Source organism: Anolis carolinensis, chromosome 4 (assembly GCF_035594765.1).
Source record: "Anolis carolinensis isolate JA03-04 chromosome 4, rAnoCar3.1.pri, whole genome shotgun sequence".
In the NCBI taxonomy this organism is placed as follows: domain Eukaryota; kingdom Metazoa; phylum Chordata; class Lepidosauria; order Squamata; family Dactyloidae; genus Anolis; species Anolis carolinensis.
Genome location: NC_085844.1, coordinates 129,231,982 through 129,257,110, shown reverse-complemented (window position 1 = coordinate 129,257,110; position 25,129 = coordinate 129,231,982). Strand labels below are relative to the sequence as shown.

General features: G+C 39.1%; 1 protein-coding gene across 9 annotated transcripts in view; it reads right to left on the bottom strand.

Moving 5' to 3' along the window:
- The window catches only part of rasal2 (RAS protein activator like 2), a 294,829-nt gene that overhangs the window by 52,155 nt on the left and 217,545 nt on the right, over positions 1-25,129 (bottom strand). For all 9 annotated transcript variants that reach the window (XM_008117797.3, XM_008117796.3, XM_008117794.3 and 6 more), the window contains one exon: positions 11,699-11,808. In XM_008117797.3, coding sequence (XP_008116004.1) covers positions 11,699-11,808 — 110 coding nt within the window. The remainder of the gene's footprint in view (positions 1-11,698; positions 11,809-25,129) is intronic.

The following is a 25,129-nucleotide window of genomic DNA, read 5'->3' as shown; positions in this document are numbered from 1 at the left end:
TCCAAACTGTGTCTCGAGACACATTGGTTTATTGACTGTTGTCTTCCAGTGTGTCAAATAAAAAATCCTCCATCCCTACTCTTGCCCCCATAAGCCAAGGTGCCAGCAGGAACAACAGTGGTGGAGGTGTCCACTCGGCCAGGGCCAAGCCCAAGTCCCCGCATTGGTCGCTCCACGAGGAGGAGAAGAAACAACAGTGGGAGTATCGCAAGCGGGAGAAGAGAGTAAGTTAAGACTATTTTCCCACTCCACTAACTTGTTTTTTCCTCCCTTATGAGTTTCATATATAGGTGCCTCCTCCTCTTTGTTATATATCAGCTTCCTCTCACAATCAGGACACTGTGACCATTTCAAGTATACTTTTCAATCTGGCAAACATGGCTTTCTGTGAAAGTATTTCAACATTTCTTTTTCCTATATAGTGATCATGAGACATACAGCTGATCCAACAGTCCCCTGAGCCTTTAACCCCAAAGTCTGACCCTATCACCATAGTGTGGTGTGGAGATATTCCTGCTCTTATCTTTCAGCTGTACATTTGCATAATGGCCAAGTACTCCAGTCCTGGAAACTCAAGAATTTTGATGTTAGCAGAGGCTACTACACATCTCACAACCATGCAGTTGCATGATAATGACGGCAGCAATCCCACAGATAATGGTGAAAATGCTCCTTTGCCGCATTACTGCACAGTGGTTAAAAGTTTCACCTAACATACCGCCATACTAGCTATTATGGTTGGCAAGATCATAGGTCTCAATGAATGCTTCCTATCTTGTACACCCTGTGACATGTCACTACTCTGTTCCAGGAGGGTTTGTATTTGAGAAGATTCCTAAAAAGGCACCACTGACTTTCTGAGTTGCCTGATAGGCAATATCCAGTAATTCAAGAATACAGATGGAGAAGGGTTAAAAATCAAATTACTCTGTGCTTCTGAAGCTCTCCTGCTGCTTTTGACCTATTTAAAAGCCAGACTCCAAAGTGCATGCTTCAATTTAGTGCCATTACTGTGGAGTGTGGGCAATTTGCTCTTAAAAATAATTTATAGGAGTTGGAAATTGCTCAGAAGCAAACACGACATAGTTACTATCACAGTATCAACAAAACCATAATCTGAATTATTTGCCATTTATCATACAGAAAAATTAAAGGACGTTAATGATAGGCTCATTAGGTTTATACAATTAGATTCTTCTTGGATTTAATAATCTAATTAAAATTGCGAATCATGGCTCTTTTAGCTGTCCTCTTATGGGAGATGTAGCTATACTCTTATGCCTCCGAAGACATTTTGGTTTAGCCCAGGTTAGTAGCAGGAAGAAAATATGACACAATGAGATTCAAATCTCAGCTTGGTTTATGAACTCAGTAAACCATGGGCAAATTTATTTCCCATCCTTAGCTTAGGTAGGTGCAAACTGGGAGATATAAAAGTCAACATTTATGAAAACAAAAAACTTTTTCAAAGACTTTTCGAAGAAGTACTATTCTCTCCCTCCCTCCCTCCCTCCCTCCCCCCCCCTCTCTCTCTCTCTCTGTGTATGCATGTGTAAAGATGGTTCTACTATTAGATAGATTTAGACAATTGGTAGAGCAGATTTGAGTATCATGAAAAAGAAGAACACTTTTAGGTGTTTACTCAATTATTGGTTGCATTTTACTGCTAAGTGAGGGAGAAAGGTGTCTGTATTATCTTCTTATGCATATGCCCAAACACCTCACCTCTGGGTATTAATGCATTTTGATGTCTATGGTGTGTGTTTCTGCTCTTCTCCGCACAAATAGTTCCCGGAAATAGTCCCCCTCTTCAAACTTTACAGAAAATGCACAAAAATCACTTAAATAATTATAATCTTGTGGGCAAAAGTATTCTCAAAATGATTTCTCCAATATTAGTTCAGAGTCAATTTTTGAGCTGAAGCAGTATCTTTATCTATATCTATATGTTATATATACGTTTATAGTACAGTAACTTCATAGTAAAAAGTTTCATATAGGTATACAAGTTGAGATGGAAGGGACCAATTGGTACAATAATCTTAAACCACTCCTGAGAGATGGCCATCCATCCTGTTTAAAAGGCCTCCCATGGAGAGAAGTTTACAACTTCTGAGATAGTGTCCTCAGTTGTCAAACCTACACATTATCCTTTCTAGAGGTGCCACATCATTCAGGCCTAAGTCAGTGGGTCTCAGGTCTTCTAATCATAACTGCCCCTTTAGACCACGTGCTTAGATAAAAGACATGTTTCAAACACACACAAGCAAGCCTCAGAAGAGCTCAGACAAAAGAGTTTTTTATTTAGAAGACACAAGCTCACCTTACTCTCAATCCTCCACAAGTCTGTTTTTGTTTGTAAGATGGGAACATCTGGGAGGCTTGTACTCAGAAATTCTAGTGGACATTTTGGGACCACAGAGATGAAATCTCAAAATCCAATTTTTTTTCAAGCACCTATTTATATTCAAATATTTGTGCAGTACTTATATCCAAAGATTTTATCCTGGTATACATTTAAAAATGTTAAATATACACAATGTACAAATACAAAGAATAAAATACATACATTCATTTGGAGTTTCAGGGAATAGATATTAAATTGCACCATATGGGGAGCCCCCGGTGACGCAGTAGGTTAAACCGCTGAGCTGATGAACTTGCTGACCGAAAAGTCGGCAGTTTGAATATGGGGAGTGGGGTGAGTTCCCGCTGTTAGCCCCAGCTTCTGCCATGCAAATGTGAGTAGATCAATACGTACCGCTCCAGCGGGAAGGTAACGGCGATCCATGCAGTCATGCCATCCACATGACCTTGCAGGCATTTACAGACAATGCCGGCTCTTCGGCTTAGAAATGGAGATGAGCACCAACCCCCCAAGTCGGACACGACTAGACTTAATGTCAGCGGAAAGCCTTTACCTATCCTAAACCATATGGGGAAGATTTGTTCAAATAGTAATTAGGTTTCTAACAAGTGTTAAAAACTGAGAACAATTGGAGCATGTCAGAGTTCTGACGGAAAAACATTCTACACAGTACATAATACAGTACTACAATGGAGCATATGGCTCTATCAGGAGAGCCTCACTAGATGACCTCAAAGATTAAATTAGTCTATATAAAGGGGAAGATGGTTTCTTAATTAACCAGTTCTGGAGATATAAACAAAAAGTGCATCTAGACTGTAGATTTAATGCAGTTTGAAACTACTTTAACTGCCATGGTTTGTGTGAGTTGTAGTTTTACAAGCTTATTAACCTTCTCTGACAAATAGTGCTGGTGCCTCATCAAACTACAAATCCCATGTTTCCACAGGACTGAGCCCTGGCAGTTAAAATGATGTTAAACTGCACTAATTCTACAGTGTAGATGTATTGCCAAAATAAAACGCTAAACGTACCTATACCAAATGTCAGAGAGTGAAACTCTTTTAGCATTTCCTATTCCTTTCATTTCACAAGACATTACTGACCCGTTCAATCATATAAACATCACTTGATCAAACCTCTGTCTGTGCCAGGCTGAGACATGCCTAATTTAAAAACAAAGCTCTAGTTAAAGATCTCAGATTCATTGTTTATAACTGGCATGTTTCACTGCAGATGTCTTTCTAGTGCAGCCTTAATGCAGGTTACTATTCATTAAAAAGAGGTGTCATGTAAGACTTCAGTATCAGACTTTCAGCCCTAGTTTCCGCTATCATGTTGCACCTATTTATGGAAGGGTATTCCATAGGTTGGAATTCCACAGCCTGCCTGCCTGGAAACGTGGGAGATGTTATGGAAATGCTCTTGTGCAATCTGACCCAGTTATAAGCAAGGACAAACAGCTCTCAATAAGAAAATAACTAGGAAGTTATGGAACTCTTTGGGAGTATATTTTTGTTTAGTAAAGCAGCCAGCAGCACCAAAAACATACTTAAAATTGCCCCACATGGTTGTTTTCAAAGACAAAAATAAAAATAAGAATCACAGTACCTACATCAGCTTTGCACCAAACACCTCATAGAGAGAAGTCACATATATTAATTATCTCAGGAATCATACTTATACTAAAAAGATACAGAAAAATGAAGCAGAATATGCTCACTTGCACTGCTGAAAGACTCCTGTTCAAAGGTCTTCTCTGGCACAGAGAAGCAGTATCACAATGCACACATTATAATTCTTTAAGCAGTTTTAAGAAGAGCTACGACCTGCAGTCTGCCTCTATGATAGAATAGAAGTATGTAGTAAATTGAAAAAACAATATTCTCCCTTGTGTGTACAAACACACACAGGTGAGCAACAGCATATGTTTAATGGAAGGCAGATTCCAATATGAGACAAAGCACCAGCAGATGTCTAGGCTTTCCATGCAAATAGGATCAAATCAACTCAGTCCAATGTTACCATCTTCTGCAAACTAGGATTACAAACTGGAGAGATAAAATTGCTCAGTTTACTAAGCTGCCCTAACACTGTTCTTTGCTCTGTAAGAATGGCATTTTGAAAAGAAAAGACCCACCTAAAGTAGAAGGAGCTGGCATGTGCACAGCGGTACCGCTTCACCACAAAACCCAAAGCCATGGCTACTTGATACCCGGGAGCACAGAAGAGGCCATTCTCAGAAGGAAGGGAGAGAATCCTCTGACGCTTTACAGCTGTCTGATAATACTATAAAATGACTTTTACTAAATCAGGAGGATTCCCACGTGGCTGTAAATCCCAAGAGGGCAAAACCCTCCCAGCTGTCCACCGAGCTTTAACTGCAACTACTGACAATATATGCAAACCTGTCTTAACCTTCATCCCTTCTCCGCCTCTGAGACAAACAAAACTAAGGGGTAGCATTATGGACCTGTTTAGAAAAGCCGCAGACCTCTTTCCCCAAACTGACAATATCAAACTGTTCTCTCCCCAAATATTAATTGCATATATTATGGAAACTCTCCTTCTTTTCAGTTAATTCTTCTATACATTTAAAGCTCAGGAGACAAACCCCTCCACATATTTTAGCACAAAGTACAGCCATGTTGGAGTGATAAAAATAATGTATCAGAAACCGACTAACACAGGAAAGAGACTAATTTAGTACAATGGGGCCATATATAACTTCAGGCATCTCAGAAAAAACTTCACCAAATAGAAGACAATTCAAAATATGCCCAAGGCGCAAGCTGCAGCATGTCAGGTAGCATCAGACTTAAAGGCATACTGGAAAAATAATTTACACTAGACTCTACAGAGTGGCATTTGGAATAGCAGAGGGATTTCTAAGACACTGGAAATCACACAGGAAAGTATTTGCAATATGCAAATAACTGAGAGAAGCTGCCCACAGCAAGTCAAACACAAAAATAAAGCCTTTAAAAAGGAAACCACACTTCTCGGTAAGATTATTATCAAGCAGTATTTGGACATTGAAACACTACACTGTATATACAGTAGGCTCTCTACTTTGTGAGGGTTAAAGATGCAAGACGCTCACAAAAGTAAAACACCACAAATATAATAACTTATTGCGTTAATAGTCACCACAGCTGAATTGTCACACCTCCTTTTTTGGCTTCAAAAACTGGGTCCCAGCCTTTCTTCATGTAATTGTCGCATGTAAGTAATACAGCCCTTTAGGGCTCAGATCCCCCCTCCCTTCCTTCTTTCTCCAAAGACAAGGCAGTTTAAAACAAACAAACAAACAAACAGATATGGAGCTGTTTGGAGCTTGAATCATCCATCCTTCTCTTTCTCCTGTCTCAGAGGCATGGCATTTTTTAAAAAAACATACACAGAAACAAGAGACTCCAAGGCAGTTTTTTTTCATTGAGTAATAGTCGCACCACTCTTTTTTAGCAAAAACCCCCCAAAACATGTGACTCTGATGGTCTGTTCAGAATCTCAAGCCCACTGATTATACCCATATACATTCACATTTCCACGTAACTATGTATATAATGATCTGGTAGGTGGAGCAAAATTCCCAGCATCTGATGAAGTGGACTGCAGTCTACATTTTTTGTCAAAACTTGTTGCTCCTTAAGGCAACAATCCTCATATGTCATTTGCCTTGGACGGAAACCAAGGCTGGGAGTGCATGAAGTGTGGGAATCAATTATTTTTCACTCTAGGTTTCTGGAAAATTAAAAATAAAATTGTTTATATTCAGTAAATCTAGGTTTTTTTAAACGAGGAAATTGACATTGTATGGCTAGAACATAAATATGTCCAGCAAATGAATTAAAATACATTTGAGCAATTAGTACATTATACATTTTTGTTTGTTTCTAGAAAGTTCTATTTAATAGTTTTTTCAAGCAAAAAAAATTCAAGTAAAATATTTATAATGCTATGTAAAAAAAATTGCAATGTTTTCTGTCCTGGTTTGAAAGTGTTATTTCCTGTTTAATTGTACTGTACTAAGTTTGAAAGTAGATGTTATAATCCAGAAACTTTGTTTTTGTGGCCATAGCTGTGGATAACAACTATGTTGAACTAGTTGAGACTCTTATGAGATATTCATTGAAAAACTGTAGCAAAATGTGCTTCAGGATGTCCCGCAAAACCAAAGTATTTGCAGTTTAATAAACTTTTTCCATGTACTGTATCTATGATAGAACCAATTAGGAAATGACATTTATAACCCAGGAACAAAAATCGTGTTACATAGTGTAATGAAACAAATTGCTGCCAACTTTCCATTAACAAGTTTAGACAGAAAATTACTAGCAATTTTCTTAAGTATTAGGGGTGTTCACTGGGGAACAGTCGCTCTGAAACAGCCATGGGATCAAAGTCAGTGAAATATGTTCAAGAAAGTAATTATGAAGAATATTTTGTGATTTTAATCTGATACCTCAGTTGAGGTTTGTAGGAAGAAAAGTAACAAACAAAGGAGAAATATCTTGTATATAAGCACAGAGGATTCTTGAATGGTAAGAGGAGTTATACCAAAAACATTCAAATCTGACAACGGATGTTGGACAATCTAGTAAAGCATAGTCTCCTGTTTTCTCAGTCAAACATTGCAAATGATCAGCAAGTTCCATTTTACTGCCAGATGCAGAGAAATAAATGTTATCAACAACAGAATCACTAGAGGCAGCTAAGGAATTGGTTTGATGGGGGCATTAAAAGGAGATTAGACTATTAATGCTGCTAAGACTTCATTCTTTTCCGCAAGAGGTGCTTCCCAGGTTGCACGCCACATATGCTCATTAATTTATTTCCAATGTAAAGCCACTTTTTAAGCAGCTAGAACAGCGTTTTGCAAGCTGAACAGAAGACTGTCCTCAAAACAAACAGCTGTGGACCACACTTGCCATGGGTGGATAACACAGTTGTGGTGTTAAGAAAACTGGCTTATGGGTGCCAGCAGAGAACCTGGAGAAGTTGCTGAAGGTGCTGGGTAAGGACTTCAAACTTCTCTGCCTCTATCAAAATATTATCAATCCTGGTGGTTTAGATTCTACAAGAAGTTGGTGGTTTGACAATTTGATACAAAAGCTTGTAATACTGATGGTTTTGACTGCATTACAAACTGTCCCCAAATCTTGTTTAATATGAAGTCAAATACCCCTCCCTGTTTAAAGGAAAGGCAAGGCAATTTTTAAAGTTTTCCACTATTCTTCTACCAAAAATGATAAAGTTTCCAGAAATTTTGAAGCCATGATATCTTATTGTTTTTTTTAAAACAAAAATAAATAAATAAATAGCAAAATAAATATGAAAGTACTTAATAAAATGCTTCATTTACTACTTGGCTTGGTGTGGGACTATCATGTTGGCTACATTTTTTTAGTGTCAGGAGTGACTTGAGAAACTGCAAGTTGATTCTGGTGTGAAAGAATTGGCCGTCTGCAAGGACGTTACCCAAGGGATGCCTGGATGTTTTACCAACATCAAAGTATATTCAGAAAATAATTAAAATGTTTAATTTTTATTATAAGAAATACCTGAACTATAAGGACACTTTTAGTAGCATTATTGCAAGCTCTTTATCAACTAGCAAAAGCAAATAATAAAAACTGGAAAAAAGCAACCTAATGACATTATTTTGTCTCCTCTGGTCCTCCCATAAAGCAGCTATTATCAGAAAAATAACTGAGAAAATGAAACCAAGACCAGGAATTGCAGTGATGTAAGACTCTACATTATTTTACAAAAAAATAATACCTGCTACATAGTTTTTTGAGAAATAATGTAAGTTAGTATACCTATGAACATTTCAGTCACCATTCTAAAATAAAATATTCTATTATTCTTACCCCCCCCCAACCTTTTTAGAAAATAAAGCCTTTGTGGGGGGGGGCACAGAAAACTTAGGGTGTTTTGTTATTGTTGTTTTTTTAGAATTCTCCATTTTCTTCAAGGCTTTCAAATCTCTATTCTCTATTGTTACAACATTTTCCTCAAACCACCAGCCATGTATCTCGTTTTCAAACGGTACTGCACTTTAATATTGCCCCCCATTTTATAGGTTTTAGTGTTTTAACGGGAGCGGTTCCTTGTCCTCCCCCACCCGTTTCTATTTTACTCATGGACTTAACTCAGAGTTTTGCACTAATCACCCTCTGTACATAGCAATTGATGTCTTGTTTTTAATAATTATCATGTTATGTTGTTTTATAACTATGTTATTATATTGTGTTTTAAATGTATGGATTGTTTTTCTTATGTAAGCTGCCCCGGGTCCCTTCAGGGAGATGGAGGCAGGGTACAAGAATAAAGTTGTTGTTGTTGTTGTTATTTAAATCTTCAACATATACTTTTTCAGCCACAGTAAATACTATTTTTCTTTCTCTATTTCAAATTCTAAAAGACTACTTTTGTAAACTATGTAAACCCGGACAACAACAATGACAATAATAATAAATCTTTATTTATATCCTAAAGCGGCTTACTTAACGGATAACTTTATTTATTATTTATTTATTTACAGCATTTATATTCCGCCCTTCTCACCCCGAACAACTTTGCTTTGTTATGCCAGTTATGGAGCCTCAAACAATGTTATCCTTTTCTGGGGATACCTATCAGAGAGAATGACTGACAAGAGAAAAAAAACAAAGCTAGCAGAATGAAACAGAATAGCAAAGCACTGTAAAGGTATGCCTGTCATGTTTTGAAAAGGCAGAGGGAAATTTAACTGATTTTTTAAAAAAATCATAAAAGTTACACAACTATAAAAATTGAAGAAAAATGTTTCTAACATTAGAATGGAGTTTTAAAAGAAGGCATTAGGCTAAACATGATGTTCTGGGAAGGAATGTGAATTCCCTATGTCAAAACCCTAACCCTAATGACGTCTATAAAAGCTCCTATCTATCACGTTACTCATCTCTATGAGCTAAAACCCTCCTGCTTGCTGCCATCACCAGCTGTTACACTATGAAAACATGAACTTAAATAGCCGGACTGTCTCATAGGATTAAGCTACTTGTAGTGGGCCATTCACATTATTCTTGTACCCTTTTATTTTCCCCACCCAACATTAATGAGTTTTCATAAGGCTCATACAATGCTAGAAATAACTTTAAAAGTCATTCAGCCTCTCTAATTCTGACATTGTGTATAATTGTGATGAACATCTTTCAGAGTTGTAAAGTGCCTCAAGGTGTGTTTGTTTTTGCTGTATTTATATTAACCAAATAATTCTAAACACAATGACGGAATCATTTGAAACAAAGTTACCACCTTTATTTACTTACTGTATTTTTACTCTGTTCTGTCTCAACCTCGAAGTGGACTCAGAGCTGCATCATGAATTACATTCTTTGATGAATTACCACTATATTTGATTTGAAATATGACATGGCTGAATTTCTTGCCAATCCTTTTTTCTTTTTACTGAATAGGACAACAGTCTAGTTCCCATTGTTGTGTTATTAGCAACTAAATAAGACAGAAGTTGCTCTGCCTCTCATGGTCTCCAGTCAGCTTCCAGGAGCAGCAATCCTTCTTCCTTTGCTCACACTCTGTCCCCACTTGCCATTACAATCCTCCCTTCTAAAAAAACCTACTGCAAAGATATGCAATCAGTGTAGAATAATGCCTGAAAACTGAGCTGGATAATACAAAACAAGCATCCATGTATAGATATTAATTCACATAGTGTTGATATAGCCAGTTCAGACATGACCTGAATGTTCAGACTCTACCTGAATCACTATCAACAACAGGTTTGGGGCTTCCAAAGTACCTCCCAACCTCACTTTAGTCCATAATGAACCATTCAAATAAAGAGCAGGATCTCCAGTTCTTTCTTATTGTGTTGCACACGTGATGAAAATAAGGCAGGGAGATAACAGGGTAGGGACTTTGAAAGCAGCTTGAGACATAATCCAGATTTCTAGCATTGTCTAAAAACAAGTAGAGTTTATTTGGAACTCAATTATATCCTTTGTGCACATTATTACATTGCAGTGGCTATAGCGAGAGGCATATCAGTATGAGACTAATAATGATCAAGTGCTTTTTCAGTGTTTCCACAGTGTAGAACCCAACATTCTGTTCTAAATAAAGTCATGAAACTTTATATAGCACAGTACAACCCACAGCAAGAGTGGTTCACACAATTCGGTCTGTTAAAGCAGTATATGTGATATTATATTGATCAGCTGTATCACTCATAGAGACTCACACATAGAGGGAAGCTTTTCATCAAGAAATAAACAAGACAGTTGGATATTTGCAAGGCTTTCCTGTCAGCATGATTGTACTTTGCTGTTTTTGAAACAAAAAATGTTATTGATTGAGGCAGCACACCATGACAATAGCAAACAATTTTTGATGGGACTGAAGCAGATGTATTGCCTTCACATATAAACGCTAACTGACCACAGTAAAGATCTGAAAGACCTGTATCACCTTCCACAACCATTTGAAAATGTAGGGCAAAGGTCATGAATTGCATCTTTCTGGATCCTATTACATTCTACTCCACTCCTACACATGTGTAAGTATGTTTTAAAGAAAGAGCTATACAATGACATCCTTCCAATATCACATTAAATCTGATGCTACCTGACATGCTCAGGTTATGGGAGGAGACGAAGAGTTAGCTGAACTACCTTTGAACAAGAGGTTTGTACTGATGGTGGAAGACAGAGCCTCTTTAAAGAAGGTTACATGGGGTTTGTGTAACCATAGGATCTCTCCCTTTATCAACTATCAGTATTGCTAGTATGTGGTGAACAGCTAGTCAATCTTTTGGCATTTTCTAGATTTTTGTAAACAGTAACACCTGTGGCTTGAAATGTGTTCATGAAACAAAAGTTCACATCACAATAAATGAGTTATTCTAAGGTGCCACAAAGCTGTGTTGTTTTTCTTCTACTACAAATTACGGTAACAAAGCTGAATTTCTGGAAACAGTTCAAGCATATTTCATTTTCATGGCACTGAATAGGATATGCTATCCATAACATTAGCACAAGTAGATAAGGGAAAATTGATTTTTGATTAAAATTTATACACATACATGAATACATATAATAATAGATTTCAATGAATTTTCAAAGTGGCTGTAATTGCAAATGGTTGGTAAATGGTAATCTATGTTTTATGACAACAATGCAAAATTAAGCCAAATTGTAATGCAAACTTTTCCTGCCTTCTCACGAATTGCATATTTAGATCAATATAACATGCATATTTAGATCAATATAATATGTCAAATATCTGGAAGTGAAAATTATTTGTTCTTCATGAAACTCTTACCTGTCATCAGCGGGCTGAAGAGATGGAAGTCGGAAGCTGGTGTTTCTGTCCAACTTCGACTGGCTTTTTGTTCTTTTGATTGAACCTTTAAGCCGTTTACTGAAGAAGCCCTAAAAAGGGAAAAAAGAGAATGAGAAACAATGCAATTTATTATTATTATTTCTAACTCGACACTAGGTAATAATTGGGTTCACAATCACTAAAGGGATCTTTTTTTGTGACACAATGTACTTGAAAGCAGAACTCAGGAAGGTTCCCCAAATCAGAAAACAACCACACGGACATGCAAGATCCTCTAAAGATGCCAGCCACAGATGCGGGTGAAATGTCAGGAGAAAATGCTGCTAGAACATGGCCATACAGCCCGGAAACCAAACAACACCCCAGCGATTCTGGCCGTGAAAGCCTTCAAAATAACAATCACTAGAAAATATACCCATTAGCCTTCTTTCCCTAGCACAAACATTTATATGACTACAGTAACCTTTGCTCAGGCATACAAAAAGGGCAACTGGGCTGACACACAATTCTTCTTTTCTGAGCTTTAATTTCAAGGGAGCAACAGAACAAGGAGAGAACAGTTGGTGCTTTAAAGTCACCAAGGAGGAAGCCATGAGAATCACAAAGCTGATATCAGTAGTAAGACCCGACAACTCCATAAAAATTTACAAATATAACAATTCAGCTGTAAAATACAGAAACATTACATCCATGCAACATTATTACATCATGAGAGCAACACGACAAAATATATCTACCTGCTTGCTATAATGTATTGATTCCATTGAAATAAATGTATATCTTGCCACACTTAAGCACAGGTGAATGAAACATGGGGGAAATTTACAATTCAACCCAAATTCTCACAAGGGAGGCCATCTTCAGTCCCTCTTTTCATTCTTTCTATAATCCTATGCAAGGACCAAACTAGCACTCCTTCAGCTTTAACCTCCCTTATTGAAAACTAACCCCTACTCATTAAGAAAGTAACACTTTAGTTATTTGCCTAATTAAAGAAAGCAATTAAAAAAAGGGGGGGGGGGGTATTGGAAGAAGATTGGGGAGAAGTCTCACCTCTCCCAACAACTGCCTTTTCACTTCACAGAAAGAAACTGAAGCCATAAATACTATGGTTTCAATCTAACAAACAGCAGGTCAGCTTGATTTTCAAGATGGAGTTGGGACTTGGGTGGTGGCATGCTCCTGCACTGAACAAGAATCCCTTCTCAGAGAAGATTAGCATGTCTGAGACAAGGGTTTTAACCTAGTCTCTTCATGAAGCACTGGTTTTCTATGTGCAGGAATATTTGAGGGAAGCATTCTTTCATGAAAGTGTCAACGTGGAATAGCATAATCCAGACACAGAGCTGTTGCTTGGGAGAAGTAAGTCTTCTTGCTTTTCAGGGCTTTTCCTAGACAAGTTCATTGGGACAGTGGGTCAGAGTGTGGGCAAGCCTCTATTCTAAAAATAGCTCAGTCACTCAGACTCAATTAGAAATACAACATGGGAAATATAGCCTAGAACGCACTCCATCAGATTCTTATCGTGCCTATATTTCTGCCTAATCTATTAATTTTCTTCAAATATATCCCTGGCCTAATTTACATGTCTTAAAGTGTACAGCTAGTCCAAAATGAAGGGTCTGCACATGACAACCAACAAGAGTTTTGCCAAAGAAAATCACATTAAAATAAATATCTATGTGAGACATTTATAGACCATGCTTTCAAGCTTTGAAATCACACAGTTCAAAAGACTTCCAGTATTTGAACACATTTACAAACATATGCACACAATCTCCTGATCCTAGTTAGAATTTAAAAAATACTTCAAAATATTCTACTGGGCCGAAATAATTATCCCCTCTGAAGAAACGAGGAAAGAAGAAGGGGAGTTCAATTATGCAAGCTCTCTGTACACATGTAACTTGTACATGGGAATTGTCTCTGGAGTTGCCCTAACTAACACCTTGTCTCAAGAAACAATTTAGTTCTGGAAAGATAATTATGCCCTAGATTTTCATTGCAGGACAGCATTACATATGTGTTTCTTCCAAGCTAAGGAACGATGGCCTCTCATATTCCTTTTATTCTCTTTTCTTCCTCTATATTTGCCTATTTCTACCATCACTGTTACCAGCATTCCCCAGCCATAATGTTTTTGTGATATAAAAATAAGCTGCTTCAGATCATTCATCACATCTCTAACCAAGGTTCCTTCAATTTAGAATCTATCGTTACACAAACTGTATAAATATATGAACAAGGATGTGGAGTAACAGAAGACACACCAACGTTTCCTGACAGTATTGTGTGCACAGTTCTTGTGCTAGAGTGGCACTATTGATAGCTTTGTGCGCTCAAAAGCTATGTTTACAGTTCATGGGGATAGCTCAGTACAGCAAGGAGGATTTCACTAATTTAATCATTCGCTGCTTATAGCTGGAATTCTGTTTACTGATTCCTTAAGTATAACCCTAATACTTTATTCTAGCAGATGCCTATTTGCAATCTATTCTACACAAGTGAAGAAAGCAGAAGGCTCACTTTCAACTGATCATAAACTGAAGTATCCTAGCTATTGATGTTTGTTTGAATTTCATTTTGTTACAAGATTATTTTACTTTGAAAATATATTACTGTAAGGTATCTTAAGAGCACATGAAGTGGAAAAATGTGATAAAAAATGGAGGAACGAACTACATTGAATGTCCTAATTAAATTAAATGGTAACTCCCCCACAAATCCAATGCTTTAAATTAACCTGAGAAGATAAAGTGCATCATGATTTGGGGAATTGCCAAGTTTACTGAGGCGACACTTTAGCCAACACTGTCAATAAAAAGATATGGAAACAATGGTATGCTGTTGAAAAAAAATGAAGAATAAGAATGGCGAAGAATGTGGATATTGGAAGAAGCATCCCTAAAGAAGAGAGCAGCAGATTTGTAGCTATGCACAGCAGAAAAAAATAAGCCCTGTTTACAGCACATTTTTAGCAGAGCCTTTGAAAAGTGCCATTAAAAGGCAGATAATCAATACGTGCTTTGGGCTCTCTCTTGGGGCAAGTGTTGAAACTCAACTAGAATAACAAAGGTATTTATATAAGGGAAGGTCAAAGTACATAGGAGGCTGCAGGAGCAAGGTGACAGGAAGGAATAATAACAGACCTAATTATCTTTAACATTAAAATAGTGTTTTAGAGTATTTGATGCATTTCACAAGCATTACTTTATAATTCAGTGTTATTATTCCCCAGTTACAAAGGAGGGAGGCTAAGGCTAACCACGGAGAAACAAAATATAAGCTGGTTCATACCTCAGCCTTGGTCACAGCACCACTCTATTTTTTATTCCTCTGAATAAACTTTATTAATCTGGTAGAAGATGTTTCAAGGATAAAAAAGGAAATATTATCTTAAGAGTACACTTGGGCATCATGCAATGATTTGCAATGTGCATTTTAGCAACTATCAAGCAAATGAAATCAGCCCAAGTGATGAAGATTAGGAGCTTCACTCTGAATTTAACTAGGGTGGGAACCCTGTATATACTTGCTTGCAATTGGAATCCAGTAGAGCTTATTAAGCAGACTGAATTGAAAAATTACAGGTATTTGCAAATTCCCAACGTTCATTATCAGTATTGAATTAAGGGGAAGCAGGTGCCTTATACATGTGCTTACATTGTTTTTACAAAAAAGATTTTATTCTAAATTTAGGAACAGAAATTGGTTTTATACAGGTAGGACTTGGTGATCTGATTGTAAGGTTTAACATTAGGAATTAAGTGAAATGTAACAATGATATAGTGTTGATTGTCTTGTGATTTAGTCGCCTGATATGAAGATTGAAAGCTTCATATGTGTTTTTTTAACTTTGAATATGTTTTAATTGATTTTAACTGTGATTTTTTTTTTATTACTGTTTAATTCTGTTTTAATGTTTGCATATTTGTATACTTTAAATGGTATGTTAATGCTTTTATGTGAAGTCACATTGAGTCTCCTTTGGGAGAGACAGAGCAGAATATAAATAATAATAATAAATAATTTAGGAGAAGACATGGTGATCACAGAAGAGGTTTGTACTAATAAAGTTAGTCACCCTGTGGCCTTGCAAGAAGGGAGGATAAAAAGGACTCCTCAGAAATCTTATATAGACAGATAGGAGAAGCAGAAAGATGGACAAAAATTATTCATTGGTCACTGAGATGTTTTTGGGTACAAGCTGAGTTTGTACCAATGACACATGCTCTCATATTACTCCTACAGTGGCAACGATAGCAATAGTACTGTACTTGTAAAACAATAAATATTTTTCTAAAATAATTTTTCTTTATGTATATTTAACGCACTTCACCCCGGTGGCGAAGTGCATTAAAGCGCTGAGCTGCTGAACTTGCAGACCGAAAGGTCGCAGGTTCAAATCCCGGGAGCAGCTTGAGCGCCCGCTGTTAGCTCCAGCTCCTGCCAACCTAGCAGTTCGAAAACATGCAAATGTGGGTACATTAATAGGTACCGCTCCGGCGGGAAGGTAACGGCGCTCCATGCAGTCATGCCGGCCACATGACCTTGGAGGTGTCTACGGACAACGCCGGCTCTTCGGCTTAGAAATGGAGATGAGCACCAACCCCCAGAGTCGGTCATGACTGGACTTAACATCAGGGGAAACCTTTACCTTTTAAATATCAGATAGTTACCTGATCAAGCTTATAATCTAATAGACATGAAGGGAAATAGATATCAGGGATGTGGGGAAAAGAGGTTTAGAGAGGAAAGAAGCAAGTAAATGCCAGAGCAACTGTTTAATGCAGTGGTTCCCAAACTTATTTGGCCTGCCGCCCCCTTTCCAGAAAAAATATCACTCAGCGCCCCCTGGAAAGGGGGTGTGGCTTGAAGGGGTGGGCGTGGCTCCTGCTCAAGAGGGTTGGGCTGAGCCTCTCCCCAGTCCAAGATGCAGGGCTGTGAGGGGAGGTGGGCAGGGCCACAAATGGGCAGCCAGGACTGGGATGGGCAGAGTTACGAGCTGCGAGGCAGGGTTGAGCTTCTATCCCTGTCCTGCGGTGCCTTCCAGGACACAGGAGGCGGGGCTAGAGGAGGGGGCGGGGCCTCTTCCCATGTGCCTGACGGGGCTGAACCTCTATACCCTGCCCCCATGTTCTAACAAGCACCTCCGGGGAGGTATACAGAGTCTCAGCCCTGTCTCGCGCTCTTGGGAAGAGGCCCCGCCCCCACTCCTATCTCTGCCCTTTAGTCCTAAAAGGCCTTTCAGGAGAGGTATAGAGGCTCAGCCCTGTCTTGGGCTCTTGGAAGGAGGCCTTACCTCGTTCCCTAGCTCCGCCCTCTGTGTCCCAACAAGAGCCTCAGGAGAGGTATAGATTCTCAGCCCTGTCTCAGGCTCTTGGGAAGAAGCCACGCCCACTCCTCTAACTCCGCCCCCTGTGTGTCTTAACAGGCGCCTCAGGTGCTCAGCCCTGTCTCTGGCAGTTGGGAAGAGGCCTCGCCCCTCCTCTGGCCCCGCCCCGTGTCCTAATAGGTGCCATTACCGCCCCCCTGGATCACTCCAGCGCCCACTGGGGGGCAGTAGCACCCACTTTGGGAATCACTGGTTTAATGGATGGGGTTCTCAATCTTGCTGCAACTTTTAATCTGATTTCTATTGAAAGCAAATGTCCAGTTTGGGGAAATTATTCTCAAAACATGGTGTTAATTGAGGTGGAGACTATGTGACTCTACAGATGTTCAGGTTTCATCATCACCATACAGCATAAAACCAACGAATGAGGTGCAATCTGGCAATATTTGGAAAATCCAGCAAAATATTTATATAGGAAAATACAGTTTTACTGAGTCTCCTCGGGGAGATAGGGTGAGTTATAAATAAAGTTATTATTATTACTTTAATATAGTAAAAGCAATTTAGAGCTTTGCTGTAAAAACCCCACAAAGGGGTTTCTTTTGGACCTAACAATGTTTCCCCCCCAAAACACTATCTTCTTCTCTCCTAATACTAACAGTATGACAATGACAGTACGGAAAGTACTAAAAAAAGGTTAAAGCTGCTGAAACAGGAGAAAAATCCTTAGCTTCAGAGCATGCTGGAGAACTAAAATCCCTTTAATGATCTGTGGAAGATGCCACTGAGGGCCCTTCCACACAGCCATAAAACCCAGAATATCAAGGCAGATAATCCACAATAGCTGCTTTGAACTGCCTTATCTGAGTCCACACTGCCATATAATACAGATCAATGTGGATTTTATACAGCTGTGTGAAAGGGGCCAGGGAATCCACTCATTTATACCCTTTATTTCAGAAATTTCCAAACTGTGTGTTGTGACATGGCATGTTCATGTGTTGGCTGCAGTGCGTAGGTGTGTCGTGCCAACACTGCAAGAAACTTCTGAGTCTATGTGAAATAAGCAATAAATTATATATTTCTCAAAATATAAATGGAAACTTTTCATGAGATATGTTGTGTCCCCATACATTGCATCACTACAATTTATGTATGCAATTATGCACATCTAAAAGGCATGTCACCAACATGAAATGTTTAGCAAGCTCTGCTTGATCAGGTTCTTTCCCATCAACTCCATCCTGCTTTTGAACCATCTCTGTTTGTTTTCCCATTTGCCACTTTGTGGTCTCCCCAATGGCTTGAATTTTTTGTCTCCATCCCATTCCAGTGGGATGAAGCAACTTCTTCATTCATTTACACGGCAGAGGAGAAACCGCCTGACGAAAAGGGAGGCAGAGGGGGAAAAAACCCTTCTTGTTACTCTTAGGATGCTTAGCAGAGAGAAGGCCTTTTCCACTCCAGTAGGTTTTCAGCATAGCAGTTCTCCACATGCAAATAAAGATAAATTCATTTCTTTGCAGAGTGGGAAAATCAGCATAAAGGGCACTTCAATCTGTATTTTTTTTGGGGGGGGAGGCGCAATAGCACATTGAGAGTCTTCTAGATACAGAATAGAGCAGGGAGAGAGAGAAACTAGTTCTCAGACTGCAGGGAAATAAAACTGGGGTGTATCATATTAAGGGAGTTGCTTCCAAAGACTAGCATTACAAACACATACCTATACCTTGTTTTGTTCCAAGAACAATCAGAAAGGTTAAAGCAATAAGCCCAGTGACAACATTGAGGGAGTCTACAACACTAAAGAGGGGAAAAACGGAAGGTATCAAGCAAAATTAACTGATAAGGCAATTAAAAATAGATGAAAACTCACCAGGTATACCTGTATGACAGCATATTTGAATAAAATGATATGAATTATGAACACATAAAATATATAGTAACTTTAAAACAGCTAAAATTAACAGAAGAAACTGTAAATTATTCCATAAAATGATTCCATCAATGCATAGTAGGATGGAGGGAAAAGAAATCTGAAATCTTATAGTCAGAAGAACTGAAATCTTATATATAAGCAAATGGGAACTTTACATTTTTCAGAAAAAATGCACATACCCTGTTAATAGTCATTAATCACTCAGGATGGCCATGGTTAGTCCTTTGCATTCCTGTTCTCCCTGTTTGTCTTAAAAAGCCCTGTATTACCCTCCTTCTGCTGCAAATGCCAAGATTTCTTCTCCTACTTTGCATTCAATGAACTCAGCAGGAGAGATCCGAGAGGAGATGGAGCCTTGTCCTTCACAGTAGAGCCAAGAAGAAAGGAGGAATTATGGCCTTATGTGGCTCTAACCTAGAACTCTACATAGGGCTCTAGTTCAATCACTTCTTCTCTCATAGACCAAGATTTCCCCTTCTAATAGATCTCAGATTCCCCCCTTTTCCCCCTAAAGCTGATTCAATTTCGTAGATAAATGCTCCATTTTTAAAAATTCCCCCAACATCTATTTGCTGTTTGGAAACATGTTCATTATTTAATTTGCGTCTTTGTCTTTGTTTTGCTTTTTTCTCTACACTCTTCCCTTTGCCTGATTTTGTGTGTGTACCAGGACTATATAGGACCATGCAAAATAAAATAAAATGTAACTTGTAGCAATCCAGCATCAGGTAAGATTTGCTTAACCATTAGCACAGCAATATTCTATTTTCTTTAACAATGTGATCAAAATGTATATACTCAAGAGTAAGCCCAAATTAGTTCAGTGGCACATACTGAACTATGTAAACATGTACAAGACTGTGGTCCTGATAAGATATTGGAAAAGGCTACTAATATGCATTGAGGTGGCATAGAATGGATGCTAATCATGCTGCATATGTACATTCATTGTTTAATGCATTTATTGATATGGGCCTTTTTTGGATTTCCTTAAACTCAACGTATAAATTATAAGATTTCCTTCCCTAAAATGCTAGTTCCCTGTGTTTGCCTTTATGAATAAATCTTGCCCTCTTGTTGTCTGGCCACAATCCTTTGGCTATCCTCTAATGTTGCTTGGTTACATCCATTCCTATTTTCAGCTGTGACATGCTGGAAGATATATACCTAGAAATCATATAAGCCCAATATTGCAAAATGATCAATCCAAAGAATTCAGGTAAAGGTTGCTTCTCCAAAAACTCTGAAATCACTTCTCCAAAACTCTGAAATACTTTAAAATCCAAAATTGTCCATGTGGGTGACCGAGATAGTGACACCTTTACTTTCTGACGTTTCAATGTATACAAACTTTGTTTCATGCACAAAACGATTAAATTTTTTGTACAAAATAATCCTCAGACTATATGTATAACTTTATATATATGAAACAAATGAATTTCACATTTAGACTTAAATTATCTCCAAGCTATGTTATTATGTATGCATATGGAGCCCCCACTGGCGTAGTGGGTTAAAGCCTTGTGACTTGAAGGTTGGGTAGCTGTCCTGACAGCTGCCAGGTTCAAATCCAACCCGGGGAGAGTGCGGATGAGTTCCCTCTATCAGCTCCAGCTCCATGCGGGGACATGAGAGAAGCCTTCCACAAGGATGGTAAAAACATGAAAAACATCCAGGCGTCTCCTAGGCAACGTCCTTGCAGACGGCCAATTCTCTCACACCAGAAGTGACTTGCAGTTTCTCAAGTCGCTCCTGACACAAAAAAAGTATGCATATGCAAATACAAAGATTCCAAAATAATAATACAAAATCCAAAACACTTCTGGTCTCAAGCACTTTAGATAAGGGCTACACACCATGCATTATAACTAAGACCCAAACGTTTCATCATATATTCATTTACTGTATATACATATGAGAGACTGAGAGAGAGAGAGATCATATACATTCTGTAAGCATGGGTTGGAGGAAGGGTTGTGTTTTGTGTTCATCTTGGTGTAAAAATTGGTGTTTGGGTTGATGTTAGGGACGGGATTCAGATATGGTTTCTCTTTTTCTCTCCTCTTTCCTTCTCTCTTCCCCCGTTTATCTCTTCCACATCCTTTCCTACTTTTCTTTCTCCTCCTCTTCTTTACCATCCCCTTATTCCCCCTTTCTCCTTATCTTCCCCTTTCTTTACTCCCCTTGCTCTCGCTGCCCTTTGAGCCTTTCAGTGGATAGCAAAAATCCAAAAGGTTTGCAGTCACCTTGGAAAAGAGAGGCAGGGAGGGAAGGAAGGAAGAGGGGAGAAAAAAAGGAAGGAAGAAGGGAAAAAGAGAGGGAAGGAAGGAGGAAAGGAAGAAAGAAAGGTATCTAGGAAACAGAGAAGGAAGAAATGTAAGAAAGAGAGAAAGAAAGTTAGGTAGGAAACAGAGAGGGAAGGACTTCAGAAGTCAGGAAGTGTAGTGTAGTGGTCAAAACCTGGGTGACTGTAGGCAAGACACACTTTCCCAGGCTCCGAGGAAGACAAAATAAATCTTGACAAGAAAATTCTGTGAGTAGGTCATCTCAGGGTTGCTTTAAGTCTGAAATGAATGTGAAGGCACACAACAACAACAACGGTGAACTATACTCCCCCCACCCCAGTAGTCTGAGGGATGGAAAGAAGGAACTGCTTAGTGATATGGAATATTGGCTCTCTGTCACTGAACATGGATTGCTAGGGTGAGGTCTGGTTCCAGTTGCAAAATGTACTACCGGTTTCATATTACAATATCATTAGAAAAATAGGTTTACAAAAGAGATCCAAAATACAGGCAATTAACAATGCATTTCTGTGCTACCTTTATGCCTTAAATATACTGTAAATGAAGAAGTCAATTAAGTTCCTCATTGCATAGCTAGCAAACAAATAAAAATTGTTTTAGAGAACTAGTGAGGTTATTGTTGGTTCTCGCTATCAACTGTTGCCCCAATTTGCCTGTATGAATTCCAGATTTCTGGTAAAACATTTAGTGTTGTTAAGCCTGTTGCTAAAAACTGTTGGCTCTGATCTTAAATACATTTGGAGGTTGACTGATTTCAGCACCCCTCTTGTTCCATGTAGATATCCTCTACACGGAAGGCAATTTCATATTGAGGGCTGCTCCCAAATCTTGGAAAATCTTTGGTTCATTTTCTCCTGTTATGGGACAACATAGCAATGCTTCTGGAACTGGGCTAATTGCCCAATGATATTTCATTTTCTTGAACCTTTACATCTGGATCTATTGAGCACGGTTGTTTTGCCTTGTCTGCATAGCTGAGGTATTTTAGCTATTAAGCATTTAAAAATTAAAGTGAGCTTTTCCTAACCTACTGTTTTATAAGGTATGAAAATAACTCCAATGAAGAAAATTATGAAAATGACACACATAAGGACTGTGTTGATTTTCCTATTTTTCTTTGTTTTTGGGTACATGAGAAAGGTAACACATAGATGTACCTCTGCAGCACCCTTTGAACAGTCAAAAATACAATACAGTTACACTTTTTCCTTTTATGAGAAGAGGCATATTGCACAGAAGGTAGGAAGCTTTTATCAATCTATAAGACAAAAATCGTATTTCATGTATAACAGCCCCCATGCAGTGAAGATATTGAAGGTCAGTGAGCTGAAATAAATGCAGCAAGAAGCTTAACAAATAATTCAATAGCTGGAAAGATTCATTTGTGGGGGTTGCTTTCTGCTTAGTAAAGCTATGATTTGGAAAAAGAAGGTTATGACAAACTCTGCCATGGCATATATCTGAAAAGCGTGAAATCAAACCAACATGAAGATGCAAAGCTGAAACAAATTAGTAGTTCTGGCATAACAAAGAAGAATTTCAGCTTCATGTCAGAAAAGATTCCTCAATGCTATGGTCCATTAGATAGTGGCAGTTGCTCTCAAAAGAAACACTGAGAACTGCCCATTTTCTGGAGATTCACTGGCAAATTTACAGTCCAAAGAAAAGATGTACCCAAAAGGTGGTTTATTGTTTATTTACTTTATTTATATCTTGCCTTTCTCCCCAAGGGAACTCAAGGCGGCTACCGCATAATTTGGTCACAGTTAAAATATAGTTGAAATATAAAACTAAACTAAAATTGCATTTAAAACTCACAATCCCTCCCAGAATCCCACTTACAATTTCTTCAGCAATGTGCCCCTTATCCTTCCCAAATGCCTGCTTACCTGCTTGGAGCAGGCAAGCGAGGATAAGACCATCCTGGTCTCTCTTGGGAGAGAGTTCAAAAGTCTGACCGAAAAGGCCCTCTCCCTTGTGAGCGGATGGTGGGACAGAGATAAGACTCTCCCCAGGTGATCAGAGATGCCTGACAGTTTCTCAGAAAATGATCTGGTTATTCAGATAACCTGGACTGGAGCTGTATATGTCCTTGTAGGACAAAACCAGCATGTAACTGTGCTTGGAAAGGCAGTTAACAGCCAGTGGAACTGCTGCAGCAAAGGAATTAGAATCATAGAATCATAGAATAGTAGAATTGGAAGAGACCTCATGGACCATCCAGTCCAACCCCCTGCCAAGAAGCAGGAAATCGCATTCAAAGCACCCCCGACAGGTGGCCATCCAGCCTCTACTTAAAAGCCTCCAAAGAAGGAGCCTCCACCACACTCCGGGGCAGAGAGTTCCACTGTCGAACAGCCCTCACAGTGAGGAAGTTCTTCTTGATGTTCAGGTGGAATCTCCTTTCCTGTAGTTTGAAGCCATTGTTCCGCGTCCTAGTCTGCAGGGCAGCAGAAAACAAGCTTGCTCCCTCCTCCCTATGACTTCCCTTCACGTATCTGTACATGGCTATCATGTCTCCTCTCAGCCTTCTCTTCTGCAGGCTAAACATGCCTAGTTCTTTAAGCCTCTCCTCATAGGGCTTGTTCTCCAGACCCTTGATCATTTTAGTTGCCCTCCTCTGGACACTTTCCAGCTTGTCAACATCTCCCTTCAATTGCGGTGCCCAGAATTGGACACAGTATTCTAGGTGTGGTCTGACCAAGGCAGAGTAGAGGGGTAGCATGACTTCCCTGGATCTAGATGCTATACCCCTATTTATGCAGGCCAGAATCCCATTGGCTTTTTTAGCAGCCGCATCACATTGTAGGCTCATGTTTAACTTGTTGTCCACGAGGACTCAAAGATCTTTTTCACACGTACTGCTGCCGAGCCAGGTGTCCCCCATTCTGTATCTTTGCATTTCATGTTTTCTGCCGCAGTGAAGTATCTTGCATTTGTCCCTGTTGAACTTCATTCTGTTAGTTTCGGCCCATCTCTCTAGTCTGTTAAGATCATTTTGAATTCTGCTCCTGTCTTTTGGAGTGTTAGCTATCCCTCCCAGTTTGGTGTCATCTGCAAACTTGATGATTGTGCCTTCTAACCCTTCGTCTAAGCCGTTAATAAAGATATTGAACAGAACCGGGCCCAGGACGGAACCCTGCAGCACTCCACTCATGACTTCTTTCCAAGATGAAGACGACACATTGGTGAGCACCCTTTGGGTTCGTTCGCTTAGCCAATTACAGATCCATCTAACCGTAGTTTTGTCTAGCCCACATTTTACCAGTTTGTTTGCCAGAAGGTCGTGGGGGACTTTGTCGAAGGCCTTACTGAAATCCAGGTAGGCTACATCCACAGCGTTCCCTGTATCAACCCAACTCGTAACTCTATCGAAAAAAGAGATGAGATTAGTCTGGCATGACTTGTTTTTGGTAAATCCGTGTTGGCTATTAGCAATGACTGCATTTGTTTCTAGATGTTCGCAGACCACTTCCTTAATGATCTTTTCCAGGATCTTGCCTGGTATTGACGTGAGGCTGACTGGACAGTAATTGTTTGGGTCGTTGTTTTTTCCCTTCTTGAAGATAGGGACCACATTCTCCCGCCCCCAATCTGCTGGGACGTCTCCCATTCTCCAAGAACTCTCGAAGATAATTGCCAGTGGTTCTGAAATAACCTCAGCTAGTTCCTTCAATACTCTGGCCCTGAGGAATTCTATGCTTCCTGTAGCCAATCACAGTTAGCTGTTTGGCTGCTGTTCTTTGGACCAACTGAAATTTCTGAGCACTTTTGTAAGACAACCCTATGTAGAGTGAATTACAGTAGTACAACTAGGATGCAACCAAGGC